At 40.7% G+C, this 21,889-nt stretch overlaps 1 protein-coding gene across 1 annotated transcript in view; it reads left to right on the forward strand.

Annotated features, from left to right (window-relative positions):
- Positions 1-21,889, forward strand: part of PIWIL4 (piwi like RNA-mediated gene silencing 4) — a 46,635-nt gene that overhangs the window by 18,246 nt on the left and 6,500 nt on the right. Inside the window, exons 9-15 of the mRNA XM_041730360.1 lie at positions 3,557-3,680; positions 6,866-6,983; positions 9,680-9,791; positions 12,595-12,779; positions 15,171-15,243; positions 19,613-19,813; positions 20,957-21,060. Coding sequence (XP_041586294.1) covers positions 3,557-3,680; positions 6,866-6,983; positions 9,680-9,791; positions 12,595-12,779; positions 15,171-15,243; positions 19,613-19,813; positions 20,957-21,060 — 917 coding nt within the window. The remainder of the gene's footprint in view (positions 1-3,556; positions 3,681-6,865; positions 6,984-9,679; positions 9,792-12,594; positions 12,780-15,170; positions 15,244-19,612; positions 19,814-20,956; positions 21,061-21,889) is intronic.

Raw genomic sequence — 21,889 nt, forward strand, 5'->3', positions numbered from 1 at the left:
AATAAATAAAATATTTTTTTAAAAAATAGAGGTCCAATTCAGCTACCATCCTTATCCTGACGGGCTTTTGGTGGCACTGGACACGAGGGATCACTCCCCCCTGGCTGGAGTGGCTCTCTTCCTAGACTCCGAGGTGGAAGGGGGGCACATCCCCGGGGGGCCCTCTGCCAGGTTTTATCGTTGGTCTCAGCCTACCTAGATGTTTCCCCCTTCTTCCCCCCCCCCCCCCCCCGCAGATGTTAAATGCATTTCACCATGATTCCCTGGCTAGGATCTTATCTTCTTACCTCGAGACCTTGCAAATGGAATTTTTTGGCCTTGCCTTCATTCCTGAGTTACATACTCATCTGTTTTCAGACCACATTTGCATAAATGACCAGCAGGCATCTCAGATTAACATCCTTCCTTGTGAATTCATTGTCTTTCCCACTCCCCTTTCTCCTTGGGAATTTAGCCCCTTGCTTCTGTCCTCTTCTTTACCCTCACCTGCTCATTCAATTGTGGCCAAAAGGAGTCCTGCCTCCTTTATCCTTGGCCTCTCCCTGGAACCCAGCCCTATTACAGCTGCATTAATGCAGGGCACTTCATGGATTCCCGTCTGGGGGGTTTTGGTTACCTCGTTATGGTGTCCTTGCCTCCCTCAGCTCTCTTCAGTATGACCTGTCATCCTCACTGCCACCAGCGAGATCTTCCTGAAATGCTGCCCAGAAAGATGGTTAAGGGCATTAGCTATGGAATATGGTAGTCCTGGCACTGGTTGTGTGACCTTGAATTGTAGCAAGTCACTACACTTGGAGTGTCCTGTGTAGAGGGGAGTCGCTGATCTGCCATTCCAGTGCGGCGCAAGCATTGGATGATGTAACCATGCCCACAGAGCTTTAGACCAGTACCTGCACATGCGAGCACTGGATAAATAGATGGTGGAGACCCTGCCCTTCTTTCCCCACCTCCTCTTCCTCATCTCTAGCATCACACACTCTGACCTCATCTCATCTTTTAGCCTCATCTGTCACCACCTTGCTGCCAGGTGGCCCATGCTACTGTCACCCCATCTGCTCACTGTCGCCAAATGTTTCTCAGCCTTTGTTCACGTTTGCTAGACATCTGCACAAATCCACACTGCATCTTTTCCCTTCACCACCAGCTACATCTCCAGCTCCAAAGTCAAATGCCACCTTACTTGTGAAATCCTCTCTGACCTTGCTTCATGTCACATGCACAGAAGAGCTGGCTGTTCTATTCTCTGAGTTCCTGTTCTACACATCACACATTGCTTTAGGATGTCTTCCTTGTAGAATAGGAATGGTATTTGGTTAACCCGTGATGAAGAGTGCCCACCAAGGCATCTTATGCACAATGCGCTCCATACATGTTTGTTTATTAAACACCAAGTTTGTTGAATATTTGGATTTCTTTCCGGCGTGAGTAAATGTGGTCTTTGAACAGAGGTATTTTTATGACCTGTGACATTCTAAAAGGGGAATCGTGGTAAAATCCCATTCATTTTCTTTGTAATGAATTGAGGTTCACTGCATATTTATTGTAATTAGGGAGAAAAAGAAATTGTGCTAATTCTAGAATGGCTTCCTCTCTGTCCCAGGGAAGGAAAGTGAAATTTCTATGTTGTCCACTCTCACAGTGAACATCTTGATTTTGACCTTTATATGTCCCTATTTCTTAAATTTTATTTATTTATTCATGAGAGACATAGAGAGAGGCAGAGACACAGGCAGACGGAGAAGCAGGCTCCCTGGGGGGAGCCTGATGCGGGACTCAATCCAAGGATCCCAGGATCACGCCCAGAGCCAAAGGCGGATGCTCAACCACTGAGCCATCCAGGTGTCCCTGTATGTCCCTATTTTATCTTATGAAAAACATTTTCAAATACTAAGAAAATTAGCACAAGGGAGAGAGTAAAGTTTGCCTTATGACACAGCTTAGGGGGCAGAATTCTTGGCCATGTCCCAGGTAAATACAATTCCCTCTTCCTAGAATGTGCCCCAGCTTTACTACCTGGGACTCTTTATACTCCTGTATTTTCTTCAAGGTTGCTGTCTTGGACTCTGCCTCCTTCATGAAACCTTCCCTGATTTACCAGCCATAAATTGTTTCACTGCCACCACCATACCACCCCCCCACCTCCCTCTCATCCACACAGTACTAAATGGTGTAACAAGCAGAGGTTCCCAAGTCTCAAAGGATAAATCCTGGCTGTGCTGATCTTCATTTATGGGACCTTGGGAAAGTCGTTTAGTTCCTCGTGGGTTTCCTCATCTGTGGAGGGGATGATGATAGTATCTGTCCCATAGGTTTGTTGTCAAGATTAAATGAGGAAAAATACCAGTGCTTAGCATATCATTATTGGTGCTTCTTAACTACTTTGCTTTGTAGTAGTGTAGTTACACGTAAGGTAGGGACAGTGCCTCCCATCTTTGCATCCACTGCAGTTTCGGGAACATAACAAGCACGAATTGCTGTACTAAATTAATTGTGTACTGAATTAATGAATCATATATAAAAACTCTCCTTCTATGAAGGCTTCCCCAACCTGGAGTATTAGTTGCAACCAGCACTTCAAATTGCAATTTCCTGAATTGTTTTTTTATTTTAATGACTTGAAGTCCTTATTGAATTCAGAAACTCTCGCTTCTCACTTCCTTAATTATAATTATTGATATCAGCATCACACAGTGCTCAGACATTTTGTAAATTTTAATTCCAGTTGTTGTGCCATTAGCATTGAGTAAATTATACTGGAAATGAGTGTTAATTGGAATCTTTGCTGTTGGAAAGTAAATGGACTTTTGGCAAGGTGAGAATGTTGAAATTCAAGTTTAGGAAGGGGACAAGGGGTGGGATAGGAATGAACAGATGTGGAGGACTAGACGCCTTGCTAGTGGTTTATGTCCAATACCTCTGAGCTACTGTTCACCTCATTTCACTTTTCCCCAGTGTCAGAGTCCAATTAAGTAGAAGAGCCAAGGATCAGATTTACATTTGTCAGATTTCAAAGCTGCTTCCCTATAACATCATGCTATCCTGGAAATTAGGGACAGTCATGGTTTTTTGGGAAATCTGGAGTTGACTCGGTATAACTCTTGCATAGATATTTTCAGAATGGGTATAGATGCTCAGAGCCATCAGTTAGTTATACATGGAACAGTTGGCCTTGGTCATCAATAGTGGCACGAATAGCTGGCACAAAGTCAGCTCCAGTGGGGCCATTGCACTGTGTACAAAGCCAGCTGGAGGATATTTGGACTCTGGATAAAGCAAGGAAATAATATATTTTTTTTCCTTTTTAAACAATGTTACATTGTAAAGGCTAATAATGAAAATCAGTAATTAAAAACTGACCATGAGAAATGAAAGATGAGCCCTGGGAAGGAAGTGGAAATGAGTGGGTAACCATAGGGATTGGTAGGGATTTTTGTTCTTTATTAGGAAGAATTGTTTTTCTATTCATTTTGGGATTAGCTTGTGGCCTATAAACAAGGACGCTCATTTTACAATGTTTCCATATTAACTTTTCCCTCATTAATCTTGCATTCTCTAGCAATATGATATTACTTTATCTGACCTAAACCAGCCAGTGCTTGTTAGTCTGCTGAAAAGTAAGAGAAATGACAATACTGAGGCTCGGATGGCCCACCTGATACCCGAGCTCTGCTTTATAACAGGTAATGTTTATGCTTTCTACTCCGTCAGACCCCAGGCTCCTGCAGTGGGCAGAACCTGCAGCTCACTGAGTGCCAGAGTATTCATTTAACCCATGGAGGGTGCGCCCGTTAAGTGATGTGTTGACAGAGAAAGTGGGAGGATAGAATGCCCTTTGGGAATTGCTTGGCATAGTAAGAGTTACATGTTTTCTTTATCTCATGTATCCCATTGTTACTTCGACATAAAATAGGCCCCCAGATATTTGCCTAAAACCAAGCTTCTTTTTTATGTGCACAATTCACTTTTTTATTTATGTATTTCAGACCACTAAATTGAAGTAATGATTGACATGTCAAAAGCTGTACATATTTAAGGGCACCTGGTGGCTCACTTGGTTAGGGATCCGACTCTTGGTATCGGGTCAGGTCAAGATCTCAGAGTTGTGAGTTGGAGTCCCGTGTTGGGCTCCATGCTGAGTGTGGAGCCTACTTAGTAAAAAAAAAAAAAAAAAAAAAAAAAAAAAAAAAAATTAATAATCTAATAAAATCTGTACATATTTAATGAATACAACTGGATGAGTTTGAGATATTAAGTGTATATTTTGAAAACCATCATCACCATCAAGGTCTTAGACCTATCCTTCACTTCCCAAAATTTCTTACTTCCCCAATTATTATTATTATTATTTTGACATGCACTATTTTATTTAACTTCTATGTAATCTTTGAAAGTCCCTATGATTTAGGTATAATTATTATTCTCTCCATTTTATAGTTGAGGGAACCGAAGTTAGTAGGTTGCTGTAAGTCCTATGCCTTTTAATAGACAGAATCTAGGATTTTTAAAAAAGATTTTATTTATTCATTTGAAAGAGTGAGTGAGAGAGAGAGCAATGAAATGGGGAGGGGCAAAAAGAGAGGGAGAAGCAGACTCCCTGTGGAGCAGGGAGCCTGATGTGGAGCTGGATCCTGGAACTCCAGAATCTTGACCTGAGCTGAAGGGCAGAGGCTTGCCTGACTGAGCCACCCAAGTATCCCAGAGTTTAGGATTTAAATTTTTACCTGTCCAAAATCAGATCTTAATTTCTTTTTTATAGTACCTCTCGTCCCAGTATAAGAGAGGGGATTCTAGGGAGTCAGTTAAGCTTGGAACCAGAAACCTTACCAGTGGTATTATCTAACTAGAGAGTGAGCTAAAAGGGGACAGCCAAAGAACCAGTTTGAGTTACTTTATTTGGGAAAGACTCTGGAGGTGCTAGTAATTTAATAAGAGATAAGTTCTCAAAGTTAAGCTTTTCTAATCCAGGAATAGTTTACAAATGGTAACACCATGTGTACTGTTACCTCAGGCCTTTGCATTAGCTATTCCCTGTGTGTCAATGTTATTTTTTAAGATTTATTTATCGTTTTAATTCCAGTATAATTAACATACAATGTTATATTAGTTTCAGGTGCACAATGTAATGATTCCACAATTCTGTACATTACTCAGTGCTCAGCAAGATTAGTGTACTCTTAATCCCCTTCACCTATTTCACCCATTCCTCCACCTACCTCCCCTCTTGCAACCACCAGTTTGTTCTTTATATTTTGGAGTCTATCCTTTGTTTGTTTCTTTTTTTCTTTCTTCATTTTTTTTTGTTTCTTAAATTCTACATATGAGTGAAATCATATGGTATTTGTTTTTCTCAGTCTGACTTAATTCACTTGGCATTACATTGTCTAGATCCATCCATGTTGTTATAGGTGGAAATATTTCATTCTTTTTATGGCTGAATAATATTCCATTGTCTATATATATATGCATTCATATACATACATATACACATACCATATCCTCTTTATCCTTTCATTTATTAATGGACACTGAGTTGCTTCCATATGTTGGCTGTTGTAAAGAATGCTTCAGTAAACAAAAGGTGCATGTATATTTTTGAACTAGTGTTTTCATTTTCTTTGGGTAAATACCTAGTACTGAATTTACTGGATCATATAAAACCAAGCTTTTCCCCAGCATTGTTGAACTTCCTAGTATAGGAATCAATGTGACTTTGATTTTCTTCAGGTACATTGTATAGTGACAAAATGACCTTTGTTTTCTTTTTTATGTGAGTTCTATAAGGTAATTCTCACTACAAAGTAGAATCTGAGTAACTGTCTCCAGCACTTTTTTTCATGTTCATTTGATTAATAGAATGGGACTAAACAAGGAAGACTTTCTACCTTTTACATTTTGTTGTCAGTTACAATGTGTATATATTTATTTCACAATTAGAAAAATCAATAAGATATAATTCTTGAAGGGAGGGATGCTCATTCTTAATGATCTTCTGATAATCTAGATCTGCGCAATCCCATATGGTAGCCACTGGCCATATGCATTTATTGAACCCTCAAAATGTGGCTAGCACAACTGAGGGACCAGCTGGAGACCGGCTGTGAGTGTAAAATACAGACTGGATTTCTAAGACTTAGTATGAAAAAACAATGAAAATAACTCATTAATTTTTTTATATTGATTGCATGCTAAAATGTTAACATTTTGGACATATTGAATTAAGTAGTACATATTATTCAAGTAACTTCATGTTTTTTGGCTTTTAAAAATATACATATTTATTTATTTTAGAGAGAGAGAACATGAGAAGGGGGAGGGAGAGGGAGAGGCAAAAGGAGAGGGAGAGAATCTCAGGCAGACTCTGAAGGGAGCCTGATGTGGGGCTCAATCTCACGACCCTGAGATCATGACCTGAGTCACAATCAAAAGTTGGATGCGGGATCCCTGGGTGGCACAGCCGTTTAGCGCCTGCCTTTGGCCCAGGGCGCGATCCTGGAGATCCGGGATTGAATCCCACGTCGGGCTCCCAGTGCATGGAGCCTGCTTCTCCCTCTGCCTATGTCTCTGCCTTTCTCTCTCTCTCTCTCTCTCTCTCTGTGTGTGACTATCATAAATAAATAAATAATTAAAAAAAAAAAGTTGGATGCTTAACTGACAGAGTCACCCAGGTGCCCTTCTTTTTGGCTTTTTAAAATGTGGTTGCTAGAAAATTTAGAATGACATGAGTGGCTTACATTTTTGGGCCAGGGTGCTGTCCATAGGCTAGATCTGGGTCAATTTAAGTGAAAAGCTTAAATTCTGCATAAGCTGGGCTGGTTTACATTGCATGCTATTTGTTTTTTCCCTTTGTTTTCATTTACATTAATAGGGCTGACCCGCCAGGCAACCACTGATTTCCAGCTGATGAAGGTCGTGGCTGAAAAAACCCGTCTCAGCCCTTTGGGAAGGCAGCAGTGCCTGGCCAGGCTTGCTGATGACATTCAGAGGTACTGGGTTGCTCTGCTGGGACCAGAGTGTATCCTGCCTAAGGCCTAATTGATGGAGTTGGATGGTCTACAAAATGTTTTATTCCTTGATGGATTATCTCTCTCCTGTTGACTTAGAGCAAGTGCTTTTGAGTTGTGTTGTCCAGAGCCATAGGTTCATCCCCATTGCCTCAGGACTACAGACTGGGGGAAGGTGGTTAGAGTCCACACTGGCAGAAGTACCACCCAGCTTCAACTAGATGACTATCCTATCATCTGTTTAATAAATACATGGAGGTTTTGGATAAAAATTTGAATGAAGGAAAAGGTTGTAATTAAAAAAAAAAAAAACAGCAACATACTAGGCCCCCAATATTCAGGGTTGAGGACATTCAGATCTTAATATAGTGGTCACAGCACGCTGATCATTAGAAAAATTCTCCTGTGTTGTCTTTATTTTATTTTTTAAAGATTTTATTTATTTATTCATGATAGACACAGAGAGAGGCAGAGATACAGGCAGACGGAGAAACAAGCTCCCTGTGGGAGCCCAATGCAGGACTCAGGCCAGGACCCTGGGATCCTACCCTGAGCTAAAGGCAGAGGCTCAACCACTGAGCCACCCAGGTGCCCTGCTGTGTAGTTTTAAACTTAAGAATACCTTTGAGCCCTTTGGTTTAGCCCATCTACCCTCATACTACATTCTTGTCCTCATTCTGACAGGTTGCTGTCACCTGAGAGGCCAATATTAAACTGCTCCCAGCTTTCCCTTCTGACCTACTAATACTTCACTGTGCAGTTCTCATGTAACCATAGGGCACTTGAAATTGGCTAGTACCACGTCTTGAAATGATCACATTTTGAATTTATTGGGTTAAACCATGACATATATTTAAAAAATAATTTTACTGGACATTTTTTAGTTTTTTAGGGCAGGCATTAGAAAATTTAAAATTGCATATGTGGGTTGCTTTATATTTCTGCTGGATAACAGTGTAGAATGGTCTTTTTTTCTTGAAAGATAAAAAATTTGGAGGATGAACTAGAAATTTTGTAAACAGAAATGTGTGTATGTACACTCAGTAAATATTTGTTTAATGCATGAATGAATCATTATTGAATGGTGTGTATTGTCTCAGATGTTTTCAAATGCATATAGTCATATTCTTTTTAGGAAAATGGCATAGTACTGTCCATCATGTTTTGTAAGTTGCTTTTTCTTGAACTTTTCCATATGGTAAATGTGCATCTCTGTTATCCTTGAGGTCTTATAGTTTTCTATGTTATGGCTACACTTTATATCATTTTTCCTGGCCATCCCCCAGACTTACACCTACTTGAGACATTTCCTGGTTCTCTCCCCTTATTCCAGGCTGTGGATTACTCTTCCTGAAATCACTCCTTGCCACCTTTCAGGAATCCCATTTATTTCAACCCAGTCTCTTGACCGGTGATCACTTCACCCATTTCCTCCTGGGCAGATAGTATCTGAAGCAAAATAATTAATTCAAAGTATTAGTGTGACCAGTCCAGACTTAGCATTAATAGGTGGAAATAATGAGCTGTTGCAGAAAGTCCATGTGAAGAGATTTGAGCTACCCTAAAGAGAGAGGGGAGGCTTTAGTAGGTAAAGCATGAGTCTCATCAGTCTTTTTAGTGAGTGCCTGGCTTTTACCATGGGCTGGCTTCCATGATGGAGGCCAGGAGGCAAAGTCTGTATGGTTGCTCTCCTGAAGGAATTTATAGTTTAACAAAAATGAAAATATATCATAATCTAATGAGATTATACTCAACTATGATTAAGGTTTACTAAGTTATAAACTTAAAGGGCTATACAAATATAAAGCAGTTATTTTTTTAAAAGATTTTATTTATTTATTAATGAGAGACAGAGACAGAGAGAGAGAGAGAGAGAGAGGCAGAGACACAGGCAGAGGGAGGAGCAGGCTCCATGTAGGAAGCCTGACGTGGGGCTCGATCCCAGGTCTCCAGGATCATGCCCTGGGCTAAAGGCGGCGCTAAACCACTGAGCCACCCGGGCTGCCCTAAAGTAGTTATTATTGCTCATACTAACATTCTCATGATCTTTCTGGTGCCCTGTCTATCCTACCAACCTTCTGAAGCCTAAGTCAGTATGTTCCCTTCCTTTGTCATCTTTCATCCACTCCTAAGCCAACTAATTCAGATATTCCCAGAAGACATCTCCACAGACAGAAACTCCATAATATCTCTTTATTAACAAGTTTATTTTCAGGAAAAATGTCTCACATTTATTGAGCATTTAGCATTGCCAGGCTCTGTGGTAGCAGTTTGCATGTGTTGTCAGCTTAATCCTTAGGTCAATCCTCTAAAGTAAGTAGGCTTATTATCCCTATATTTTGCCAATAAGGAAACCATAGCTTTAAAAGATTTGAGTCTTAAGGTCACATATTATGAAATGTCAAGACTAGGAGTTAAACCTTGGTCTGGCTTACAGGCCCTTTTTGCTAACCAGTGTGTCACACTGGAAACCTCCTTCATCACTGCCAATCCCAAATGGGTTCAGTTGTCCCATCATTCTTTTGAGCAAGAAAAAAAAATGGTGAGTAGAAACAGAAGTCAGGAACTAAAAAAAATTAGTCTCCGAATAATTTAGTAAGTTATAATTCTATCTCTAATGATTAAAATTCTTTAGAAAATAAGCACTTTAATGATTTAAAACTCAACTCTATCAACAGAAACAAGTATGCTCGTTTTGAGCTGGAGACCTGGGGGCTGCATTTTGGATGCCAGATGTCTCTGACTGGGCGGGTTTTGCCTTCAGAAAAAATATTAATGCAAGACCATGTAGTAAGTGCTGTGATTCTATTTTCATTTAAAAGTATTTGCTTGAGTGTGTGTAAGTTTGATCATATGCATGAGTGACTAGTGGGCTTGTAATATTCATTTGGTTTCTCCATGGCCATGGCCATGTCCTCCCCTTGTCCTAAAACCTTGAGGTCCCTTCTGTTTTCCTTCTCAATCTGAGTGTACTTGCAAAGGCTTAGCAGTCCCCATTGGACATGATTTAGGTCAGTGTGGTGTGGTTTCTCATTTAAAGATGCATTAGAAAAATGGTATTTCAAGCTATGACAATTTTTTTTCAAGATTTTATTTATTTATGAGAGACACACACAGGGGGAGGGGGCGGTGGTCAGAGACACAGGCAGAGGGAGAAGCAGGCTCCATGCAGGGAGCCTGATGTGGTACTTGATCCCAGGACTCCAGGCTCAGGCCCTGGGCCCAAGGCAGACGCTAAACCACTGAGCCACCCAGGCTGCCATTAAGCTATGACAATTAAAACATGCTCACATATTATTAGGTGTTGTAGTACTCTTGTGTCACCAAAAAGAAAGAAAGAAAGAAAGAAAGAAAGAAAGAAAGAAAGAAAGAAAGAAAGAAGAAAGAAAGAAAGAAAATTTGTAGCAACTGAGAAAATGTTTTAACTGGTGAGGGTTAATTCCAATAGACTAGGTTTCCTGATACGAGGGTTCTTTCTTTCCTCCCAAATTCCCCCTAAAGTAAAATGCTGCTTGGTTGGCATCAAACATGAATGTGTGCAGAGCCCATCCCCAGCTATAGCATTTAGGGAGAGAGAGCCAGCCTGAAGAGACACATCTCTTTCAGGCTTCAGTTGAAGCCATTTTGTATTTTATACAAAAATGGTGCATTATCTTTCTACTTTCCCCTTTGTTTTGCCCATTTTTAAAAAAAGAGTTTATTTATTCATGAGGAGAAGCAGAGACACAGGCAGAAGGAGAAGTAGGATCCTTGCAGGGATCCTGATGCAGGACTTGATCCCAGGACCCTGGGATCATGACCTGAGCCAAAGGCAGATGTTCAACCACTGAGCCAAGCAGGTATCCCTGTTTTGCTGATTTTAAAAGCCAGTTATGTATCATTTCATTTTTAAAGGCCCTCTTCTCACCTTTACCTGGTATAATTAGCTGACATGTGTAACAAATGTAACTGAGCAACGAAAGTTTCATGTTGGTGGCATGGGAATTTTTCATCATTTCTTTTGTATATTCTATCCAAGTTGCCAAAAGCCTCATTGGAGAAGCTGAGGAAAAACTACTTTGAAAAACAAAAGAGAAACAAAGTTTGTAAAGTACCAAAAAACAAGCCCCCTTTTAATAAAGATTTTGGTCAGGAGTCAATAAAGAGAAGCTCAGTTTCAGTTCTACATATGAAGCGGGGTATAAATATTTGATATAATTTGTCTCATCATCTCTGTAAGCAAAATCCTATTTCTCAGAGCTTCTTGGTGTATCTTTGAGCATGGAAACAGTTCTTAGGAGAAGGAGCACTAAAATGGGAGAACTCGCACCCTGGCGGTGGTCGTGGCTGGCAAGAGCTGTCTCGAGATGTTTGCTTTTCTGAAATTGGATTCTAGGAACTGAGTAGATTAAAGGGTCTCAGGCCTCAGAGTGCCTTGAACAGTTGTCCTGGGGCTCCCACCAGCCCGTAGCAAGTAGGAATGTCAGGGAGAATAAATGAGAATGAACCATGACTCCAGAGAGAATCATCAAAGGAGGGCTGACCCTTCCTTCTTTACATTTGCTTCCTGGAACTGAGTCCCTGCCTGGCCACCTAGTGAGTGAGAGTGCCTGAGGTTGGATTTCAGAGTGCTTGGTGGAAAGTACCCTGATGGCAACCCCAGGAGGATCAATCTAAATCTATCACTGGGCACCAAGTGGTTACATAATCTCTCTCAGCCACAGCTTTGGAGTCTATAAAACTACCGGATTATAATACTTCTTACATTCATGTGCTGATGAGTGAATGGGAACATGTTAACATGTAGATTCTGAGTCAGTAGGTCTGGAATGGGGCCCAGGACTCTGCATTTCTAACAAGCTCTCAGGAGATAGCCATGCTGAGTAGCAAGGGATTCCGTTACACTGTGATCCTTTTAGATTCTAACAGGGGCCCTTCCTGGCTCACTAAACCAAAGACATTTCCATTCAATTCTGGTCCGTGGGTATAAGCAGAAGGGTACTAACCCACCTAAAGTCTCCCCTCTTCGGTGCAGGGAACTGAGTTTTCCTGGTCACCCTGGCAGGGGCAGGGGAAACCATCCAAGAATGAGAAAGGAGTTTGTGCCCTGGCCCCATCTTTGCTCCCAGACATAGCTACCCCTAGCAGAATGTATGTTCTTAACTGCCCTGTAGCGTTGGTTAGTGTAGTTTGATGACCTAGATTATCAACAGTCAGCACTTTCTCTTTGAGGTAGCTTTATGCCTAAAGAGACTGAATTAGGCCACTTGCCTGAGACATTCTTATTAAAGGTCATCGATCTTAGAGCTGGAAGGGAACCTAGAGGTCTTTGAATCGGACATCTTTCTCTGCACACTGTGGAGGCCCATGAGGTAGAGACCTGCCCAACCACCTGCAGCCAGGGAGTGGCTGACCTGTGGTCATGCTCAGATCCAGGAAGCCCATGGATTCTGTCCAAACGTGCAGTGCTTGGATCAGTGTTTTAAGTCTGTGAATAGCCAGCTGTACTGCGTAGTTCTCTTAACGACAAATGTGGACCATCTTCATGCTATCTTTATTTAACTGCTCTCTGAATAAATGTCTTCAACCCTTTCATAATCATTGTTTTTCTCAGTGTCAACCTGTGTCTGCTGCTGAGTGGTCCAAGGACATGCGGAATTGCAAGATTTTAAGTGCACGGCCTTTGAATAAGTGGTTGATTATATGTAGCAACAGAGATAAAAATGTGGCTGAGGACTTTTTGCACTGCCTGAGAAGAGCTGGAAGTTCCATGGGATTTAATGTGGACTACCCCAAAAAGTGAGAATATGCAGGAAATCATCCCAACTATTTTCATATAATAATTTGGTTTAGTTAGAAGATCAGAAATGGTGGCTCATGTAGCTACAAAAGCTTTATCTCAGTAAATTTTCCTAATATAAAGTACAAAGAGAATAGTTATAAGTAGATAGATTTTGCAGTGACTAAATTTTTATACAGTTAAAATATATTTTATGTTGATCTTTGTAAAACTGTTTTCACAGTTCTTTCGGCAATAGTCTCATTACCCTAATCTCTTCAGTACTAGTTGGGGCATAAATCCTGAATAAATCCATTAGCTTTTCCCCCTTACTTCTTTCATATCAATTATTTATAAAACTTAACAGCAAACAGGATATTGAAAAATATAAAAGTTGCATTTCCTAACTTACTTGATACATTTTATGCTTTAAAATTTAACATAAAAATAGACTGAAATAAGCTTTTCTGATTCTCTTACTGTAGTATAAGACTATTTAGTTTTCTGATAAAAGCAAGGGCATTTAGTCTTTGAACATTTATTGAGTGTCTACTGTATACTAGAGACTATGCCATTTGCTGGGGATGAGAAAGAAATAAATCTCTGTCAGTTTAGAACACAATCACTCAAAGTTGGATATTGTTTCCTTTAGAATAGCAATAAGTTTGGTCATGCCTCATCTTATTGAGCTTGATATGCTTAATAAGGAGGAATGCATACTTCTTTTGGTTGCTGTTATAGTGGAGGGGCAAATGTTCTAATTGGCAAGGGGGACGTTATTTTTTAAATATGTGGTTACTAATTAATTACATCAGCAGTGCAAGCATTGTTGAAAACCACAGATCCCCCCCTAAAGTCTCATTTTACACTGTAGTTTAGAATGCTCCTCTTATCACATCTGTTAACAAATTGCCTGGTTTCAGTTTCACCTGCTCTAATTTCTCTTAACCCAGCAGCTAAAAAAAGCAGGAAAAGATTAATGGAAGAACCTAGAGTCACAGACCCTGGGACAACAGCACAGGCTCTTTCTTACATGAATTCCACGAATGAACCCTATGCTATGTTCTATTCTTAGCCTGTTTTATTTAAAAGCCCATATTTTATTCCATCTTTTTTCTTTCCCATGAAGTATCCATTTACCAGTTTTATTTATTTATTTAAGAGAGAAGAAGAGTGAGAGAGCTGGGTGGGGACGGGCAGAGGGAGAAAGAGAATTTTTTTATAAAGATTTTATTTATTTGAGAGTGACTGAGTGAACAAGAGAGAGAAAACACGAGCTGGGGGAGGGGCACAGAGGCAGAGGGAGAAGCAGACCCCCCACTCAGCAGGGAGCCCGACATAGGGCTCGATTCTGGGACTCAGGATCATGACCAGAGCCGAAGGCAGATGCTTAACTGACTGAGCCATACAGGTGCCACCAGAAAGAGGGAATGAGAGAATCTTTTTTTTTTTTGGAATGAGAGAATCTTAAGCAGACTCCTTGCTCAGCACAGAGACCAATGAGGGGCTTGATCTCATCACCCTGAGATCATGACACGAGCCAAAATCAAGAGCCAGGTGTTTAACCGACTGAGCCACCCAGGTGCCCTTTCCCTCTTAGACTGATGTGCAAAGTTCCTCCCATCTGAAACATTTGCCTGATGAATTTGGAAAGATGGCTGTTGAGTCAGCCTGCAAGGGGTTGAATTGCCAAAGTCAGAAACGTTTAGTTGTTTTAACAGAGCTGTAGCTCCATTCCTGGAGCTTAGAATCAGTGAGCAGGAAACAGTGGTCCTGCCACCTGCTGGGCCAGTTTGAAAAGGCCACTGGGCGTTAGGACCATCCAACCCTATAGACCTATCAGAAGCTGATTCTACATAAAGAAACTGTATCTTTGAAGTCCTCTGTGGGAATTATTTCTATAGCATCTGGCCCCTAACATAATGTAATAAGCACAGTACTTGCTGACTGATACAGGCTAAATATCCCACACTCTAAACAAGCGGTCACTAAGGAAAAAAAAATCTTTTAGTCTGAACCATTCAGATTAACTGAATAGCTTGGTCCCTTTAGTCTGATGATTTTTGAGACTTTTGAAGTTCTCATGGAGATTCAGTATTAGAGAAATCCTAATCCCAATTTAACTCGAACCAGTTTCAGACGCTTGGTATTGAGACTAGTGATTTTAAAAGCTCATTTGCAACTTCATTTTGAACAACAGAATTATTAATTGTAGGAATTATATATAATTGCAAAAATCACATTTTCCACCAAACTATTTTTAAGCTAATAAAAATGATAATTAAATGTTTTGGTGTTTCTTGTAGGGGAATTATAAAAATCTGTTTGTATGATTTCTAATTCTATGATGATGTGCTACTAAAAAGGGAATTATAGAATTATATATTCTCAAAACTAATCTTTTTATGTAGCATAAAAGTTCAAGAAAATCCAGCTGCATTCCTTAGCGCTCTACAGAAACATGTTGATCCTGATGTTCAGTTGGTAAGTATAGAATATTTTTTTTGATGTATAATTTTTACTTTTTCTCTATGTCTCATAGTCTTCTTTCCCTGGAAGAAGGAAGTGAGCATATTGTCCTATGATATGTTTGCAAATTGCTCTGCATTTCCCCAAGAACCCAAGAAAGTATTAATCTTAGTATTTTAGTCAATATTTTGTTTCATTTTCATATTTCTAATATTAATTTTTAAATACCTGTTTTTGCCCCTGTTGCATCCTCTTAGATGTCTACATATTTTTTCACTTGCTGAGGGGTCATCTTTTATTCATGATTTAAGATACAATGACCCCCACTGTATCCCATAAATACTGGGGCCCCCAGTGTTTCAGTGGATTCTTTGAGGGTTTGGGTTTTTCCATGTCACCTGTGGCTGCTTCTTCTGGATTCTCGTTCTCTTTCATGAGTGCCATTCCCCTGCACTGCGTCAGCTCCACAGCTGCCTCATTACAAAGAATTGTGTGTGTGTGTGCACGAGTGTAGCTGACTTTGCAGAAGTTTTGGGGCCAAGGCATGATTACGGCACACCCCAACATTCTAGAGGAGTTAAAATCGCCATCCTTGTTCTTAAGAATCTCTCAGCCAGGGATCCCTGGGTGGCGCAGTGGTTTGGCGCCTGCCTTTGGCCCAGGGCGCGGTCCTGGAGACCCAGGATCGAATCCCACATCAGGCTCCCGGTGCATGGAGCCTGCTTCTCCCTCTGCCTGTGTCTCTGCCTCTCTCTCTCTCTCTCTCTCTCTCTGTGACGATCATAAATAAATAAAAATTTAAAAGAAAAAAAAAAAAGAATCTCTCAGCCATTCCTCCTTCTTGGAAATGCTTCCTCTTCCAGACCCCAGCCTTTCACTGCACTGTAGTGTCTTACCTCCCTAGCTCATGCATCTGGACTCCCAGCATTCTTCTCTGCATGTCCTGCAGAGCAGCTTAGCCATCTCTTTTAGTTGGACACAAAGAAAGGCCCATAAGGATGTTATACTAAACAAAGGGAACTTTAACCCTAAGAGCATTTTTTTTTCTTAAAAATAAACTTAACAGAAAGATCGTAAGAATCTTACGATCTTACGATACATATCCTTCATCCAGATTCTCCAATTGTTGACATTTTATTATATTTGTTTTATTGTTTATTTCCTTCCTATATCTATCTATCTATCTATCTATCTATCTATCTATCTATCTATCAATCATCTTTTTTCTTGAGCCATTTGAGACTGGCTACAGAAATGCCCATTGCCCTTGAATACTTTAGTACATAATCTCTAAGGTCACTCTCCTACAGAACCATAGGACAACCATCAAAATCCAGAAACAGTAAGACCAGCTAATCCACAGACTCCATTCACATTTCTCCATTTGTCCTCAAAATGTCCTCTCTAGTAAAAAGATCTAATGCATTGTAATTAGTTGTCCTGTCTCTTTAGACTCTCCTTCAATCTGGAACAGTTTTATAGTTTTTGATGACCTTCCAATTTTGAAGAGTATAGACCACTTATTACATATAATGTCCCTCAATATGGGTTTGTCTGATGTTTCCTTATAATTCAGTCCAGGTTATACACTTTTGGCAGGAGTATCACAGTAATGATTCTGTGTTCTTAATGTGTCCTACCAGGAGGCACCCCATTAATTAATTAAGGTGGTATCTGCCAAGTCTTTCTGTTGTACATTTACTCTTCTCTTTGCAATTAATCAGATGTTTTTGTTTTTTACAGGGAGATACTTGAGACTGTAAATATCCTGTTTCTCATCAAACTTTTACCTGCTAGTTTTAGGATCCATTGATAATTCTTATCTGAACCCATTATTGCTATGGTGATTGCCAAATGGTGGCTTCCTAGTTTCATACATTTAGTATGTAGCATTGTATTTCCTTCTACAATTAGTAGGTAGCATTATGTTATAAGGAAGACTTTTCTCTTCTCCCCATTTCTTTATTTATATCGGTATAGATTCATGGTTTTCTATTTTACCAGCTTCTAATCTATTACTACTATTATTTATTTTGATGTCCAAATTGTTCTTGATTTTGTTAATGGGAGACCCATTCAGGTTGGCTTCTGTGTCTTTTTGACATGTCCCCATCTTTTCTGGGGACACTTCCTTACTGTCTGGGACAGTAAGGTATTCCAATTTAATCTTGAAGTTTTATTGCCCAGCTCTGGAATTAGATATTTCTCCAATGAGCTGTGATCCTTTTGGTAGAAAACAAAATCTGGGCAACTGAATGTGCTTATTTGTTGCTGGGGTGTCACTGCTCCTAGGCTTTCTCAATGGGCAAAGCTAGGAATATGTGTAGCATGTGTCTACATACGTACTCATATACAGTTGACCCTTGAACAGTATAGGGTTTAGTTTGGGGGTACAGGCCCTTGCACAGCCAAAAATCTCCATATGACTTTTGACTCCTACAAAATTTAATTCCTATAGCCTAACTGTTGACTGGAAGCCTTATAACGTAGTTGATTAACACATATTTTGTACTTTATATATGCCATATACTGTATTCTTACAATAAAGTAGGCTAGAGAAAAGAAAATGTTAAGAAAACCGTAAGGAAGAGGAGATACGTTTACAGTACTGGACTATATTTATCCAAAAAATCTGCATATAAATAGACTTGCACAGTTTATTTATTTATTTTTAAAGATTTTATTTATTTATTCATGAGATACACAGAGAGAGGGAGACAGAGGCAGAGACACAGGCAGAGGGAGAAGCAGGCTCCATGCAGGGAGCCTGACGTGGGACTCAATCCCGGGTCTCCAGGATCATGCCCTGGGCCAAAGGCAGGCACTAAACTGCTGAGCCACCCAGGGATCCCCATACTTGCACAGTTTAAACCTGTGTTGTTCAAGGGCCAACTGTTCGTACATATACACTTACATCGATGTTATTACCACGTGTGTCTATGTATTTGTTAAAATCATGTTTGATGGGCAGCCTCGGTGGCTCAGTGGTTTAGCGCCACCTTCAGTCCGGGGCATGATCCTGGAGACGTGGGATGGAGACCCATGTCAGGCTCCCTGCATGGAGCCTGCTTCTCCCTCTGCCTGTGTCTCTGCCTCTGTCTCTGTCTCTGTCTCTCTGTGTGTGTCTCTCGTGAATAAAATAAAATCTTTAAAAAACAAAACAAAACAAAAACGTGTTTGCAACTCCAGTTCCAATCCAACACCACAGGGAAGTGTTCCCATATCCATATTAGTACATATTGTTCCCCCATCTCTACTGGGGGAAGCATGGCTCCTGTTATTCACATATCACTTACACCTCCATCCCCCTCATAGGCAACCAGTCTCACTTGTCTCCGACCTTCTTTTGACCCTAGTCCCCGTTGGACCACTGCCTTGTTCTGTCACCTGCCTTGCCTGGTCCCAAATTCATTAGGATGGAAGGAAGGAATACTCCTAAGAGGATTTTGCTGACAAATATATTTCCCTATTTTATATGATTAAGGGTAAATGATTTTAGCCCTTGACATTATGGTATTTTGAACAAATCTATAGGTGAAAAATCACTTTGTCTTCTGCTAAATATGACAATGGCTATTTTTTCTATCATTTGGTGGTTTTGAAGGTAAGGAGTAAAAGATGGAGAAGAGATGCAGGTAGGTAAGGAGAGGCCTTTTGGAGAGAAACACCCAACAAGAAATAGGGACAGAGGAGCCCCTGGGTAGCTCAGTGGTTGAGCATTATTTGGCTCAGGGCGTGATTCTGTGGTACTGGAATTGAGTCTGGCATTGGCCTCACCACCGGGAGCCTGCTTCTCCCTCTGCCTATGTGGCTGCCTCTCTCTGTGTGTCTGTCATGGATAAATAAAGTCTTAAAAAAGGGAGAGAGAGAGAGAGAGAGAGAGAGAGAGAGAGAGAGAGAGAGATGAGAGAAAGGGAAAGCCAAGAGGGATGGGTAGCTTTGAGGTGGGACTGCAGGGTGGATGGCTTAAAAGGGGCATTTCAAATGGTATTGGCCAATGGTCAGTGGCTAAGGGCCATTTAAGACAAGTTTAGTCATGTTAATATTTGCTTCTTCAGAAATTAAGGGCAAGAGATATTTGGAGAATCCATGTATTCATTTTTTTTTTGAGAGAGAGAGAGAGAGAGAGAGAGAGAGAGAGCACCCCCATGTGCAAAGGTGGTGGAGAAGGAGAGAGAATCTTAAGCAAACTCCATGCCCAGCACAGAGCCCAGCCCAGGGCTCCTTCTCAAATCTGTGAGATTGTGACCTGAGCTGAAATCAGGAGTCAGATGCTTAACTGGCTGAGCCACCCGGGTTCCCCTCAGTTTTTATAAAGCTACTTCTAAGCATAAGTAAATTGACTTTTTTCTTCCTTTTTTTTTTTTTTTTTTTGGTCTTTTAGGTAATGTGTATCCTGCCTTCTAATCAGAAGAGCTACTATGATTCCATTAAAAAATATCTGAACTCCTTCTGCCCAGTGCCGAGCCAGTGTGCGCTTACACGGACTTTGAATAAAAAGCAGATGATGATGAGCATCGCTACCAGGATTGCCATGCAAATGGCCTGTAAACTCGGAGGCGAACTGTGGGCTGTCGAGATCCCTGTGAGCATTCTGTTACGGTTTTCCTTTTAGGAATCAATCAATCCTTTTATTAATTGAAAAATGACATCAAAGTGGGTGATATTTTCAAATGACCTTGCAAGTATTTGTTTTGTTTGTTGGGTCTGTTGTTTCTCTGTCTGCTCTGGGTTCTGGCAGGACGCAGGACACCACGCAGAAGGTGAGGTGTGGCTCCTGTTCTCCGGGAGCTTCAGGCAAGCTGTTAACAGAACAAATCATGACAGAGAATCTAGGTTGGCACAGACTTGGAGGGACTTGATCTGGAGCCTCCCTGCCACTATAGGAAATCTGTGCTCCATGGTCTCTGCTTTTATCAGCTTTCAGCAGCTGCTGGCTGGCTCTCAGAGGAGCTCTGCATCTTAGAGAGGGCCTCCCCAGAGCTCTAATCTTGAACCATGGTGGGAACTGAGAAATCCTCTTCTCATTCCTCAACTATTGGCCACTGTGGAAGGGAGTGAGGGGATGGGAGGTGAGGGAATGTTGTCCATTCCCTTGCATTTCCATAACCAGGAGTTTGTGGCAGGCCCCAGTTGCCTCCCTGGAGGGGCATAGATAGCGAACGAGGGTCCCTTAGACATCTGAAGAGTGAGGAGTGGACGTCTTCAGATCCCTCCAGCCCAAAGGCCCGGGATAAATGACTGGCCACTTTCCCAGACCCCTTGAGCCACTGATGGCACCCACCTCCATAAAGGATGGTAGCTATTTTGCACTACCGTGAGTCTCTTTTTTTTAAAGATTTTATTTATTTATTCATGAGAGACAGCGAAAAGCAGAAACACAAGCAGAGGGAGAAGCAGGCTCTCTGCGGGGAACCTGATATGGGACTTGATCCCAGGACCCAGGGATCACGACCTGAGCCAAAGGCAGATCCTCAACCACTGAGCCATCCAGGCATCCTTCCATTGAGTCTCTTAAACAAAGTATGTACCATATTTATCCCTCCATCTTTGAATCTCTTTGGTTTCTGTTTTAATAGTCTGCTTCATCTGGACCCTGGTCTCACTGGCATATAGCTTAACTTAAATAATAACTAGGACCAATTTTTTAAAAAAAACTTCATATTAAATCATCATTTGGGGAAAAGATGCCCCATTCCATTAAATCATGAAAAATTTACTTTTACAGTTAAAGTCCCTGATGGTGGTCGGGATTGATGTCTGTAAAGATGAATTCAGCAAGGATATGGTGGTGGTTGGATTTGTGGCCAGTATTAACCCCAGAATCACCAGGTACTTTTACAGTTACCCCAACATCTCCTCTAATTATTGTTTGTGATTTAACTAAGAACCCTACAGCAGGAAACAGTTTGTATTCTTCACTTGTTTTAAAAATATGAACACTTTAGACATAAATTATACTTACAGATAAAAATGTGATTGATAATATTAAGATAATATGTAGCCTGGTGAAAAAAGTGTATCTATGCAGACTTTAGGACAAGCTATCACTCGTATATCTGTCAAATTTTCCCCAAACTACAGATGATGGAAATTCTTATGTATTTACTTTCTATGCATCTGCACTGTTTTGGGTCTTGTACCAGGAACTTTACATACATCACGTCAAGCAGCTGAGCTTGGAATCAGATTGCTTGGATTTGTATCCTATTCTGCCACTTGCTTATTCTGTGTCTGACATCTGGCTATTTAAGTTTGCTGTGCCTCACTTGTAGTCACCTGTAAAATGGGGATGACAATGATGCCTATTTCATAGGGCATGTTTGGAAATTACATAAGATCAAAGTGCTTAAAACACAGCCTCCCATAGTAATTGCTCAGTACATGCTTGTAGTTGTTGACACTTGTAGACGGTTGATGTAGTTGTTCATACAGCTGTTGAAAACAAGCAGTTTTAGGAATAACTAAACATTAAATATTGACCCCTAGCACTTATTAAATTATGGTTCTTAGACTCGTTTGTCTATTTGCAACTAAGTAATGTGTTTGAGGCTGTAGGAACTCTTTGTGATGTATTTCATTCCTGGATGTAAGCTGTTTGATTCACTCCATTAAATTTGTGGTCAGGTATACATTCAGGATGGTGAGAAACAGGGAAAGT

This window comes from Vulpes lagopus, chromosome 15, assembly GCF_018345385.1.
Source record: "Vulpes lagopus strain Blue_001 chromosome 15, ASM1834538v1, whole genome shotgun sequence".
NCBI classification, from domain to species: Eukaryota; Metazoa; Chordata; class Mammalia; order Carnivora; family Canidae; genus Vulpes; species Vulpes lagopus.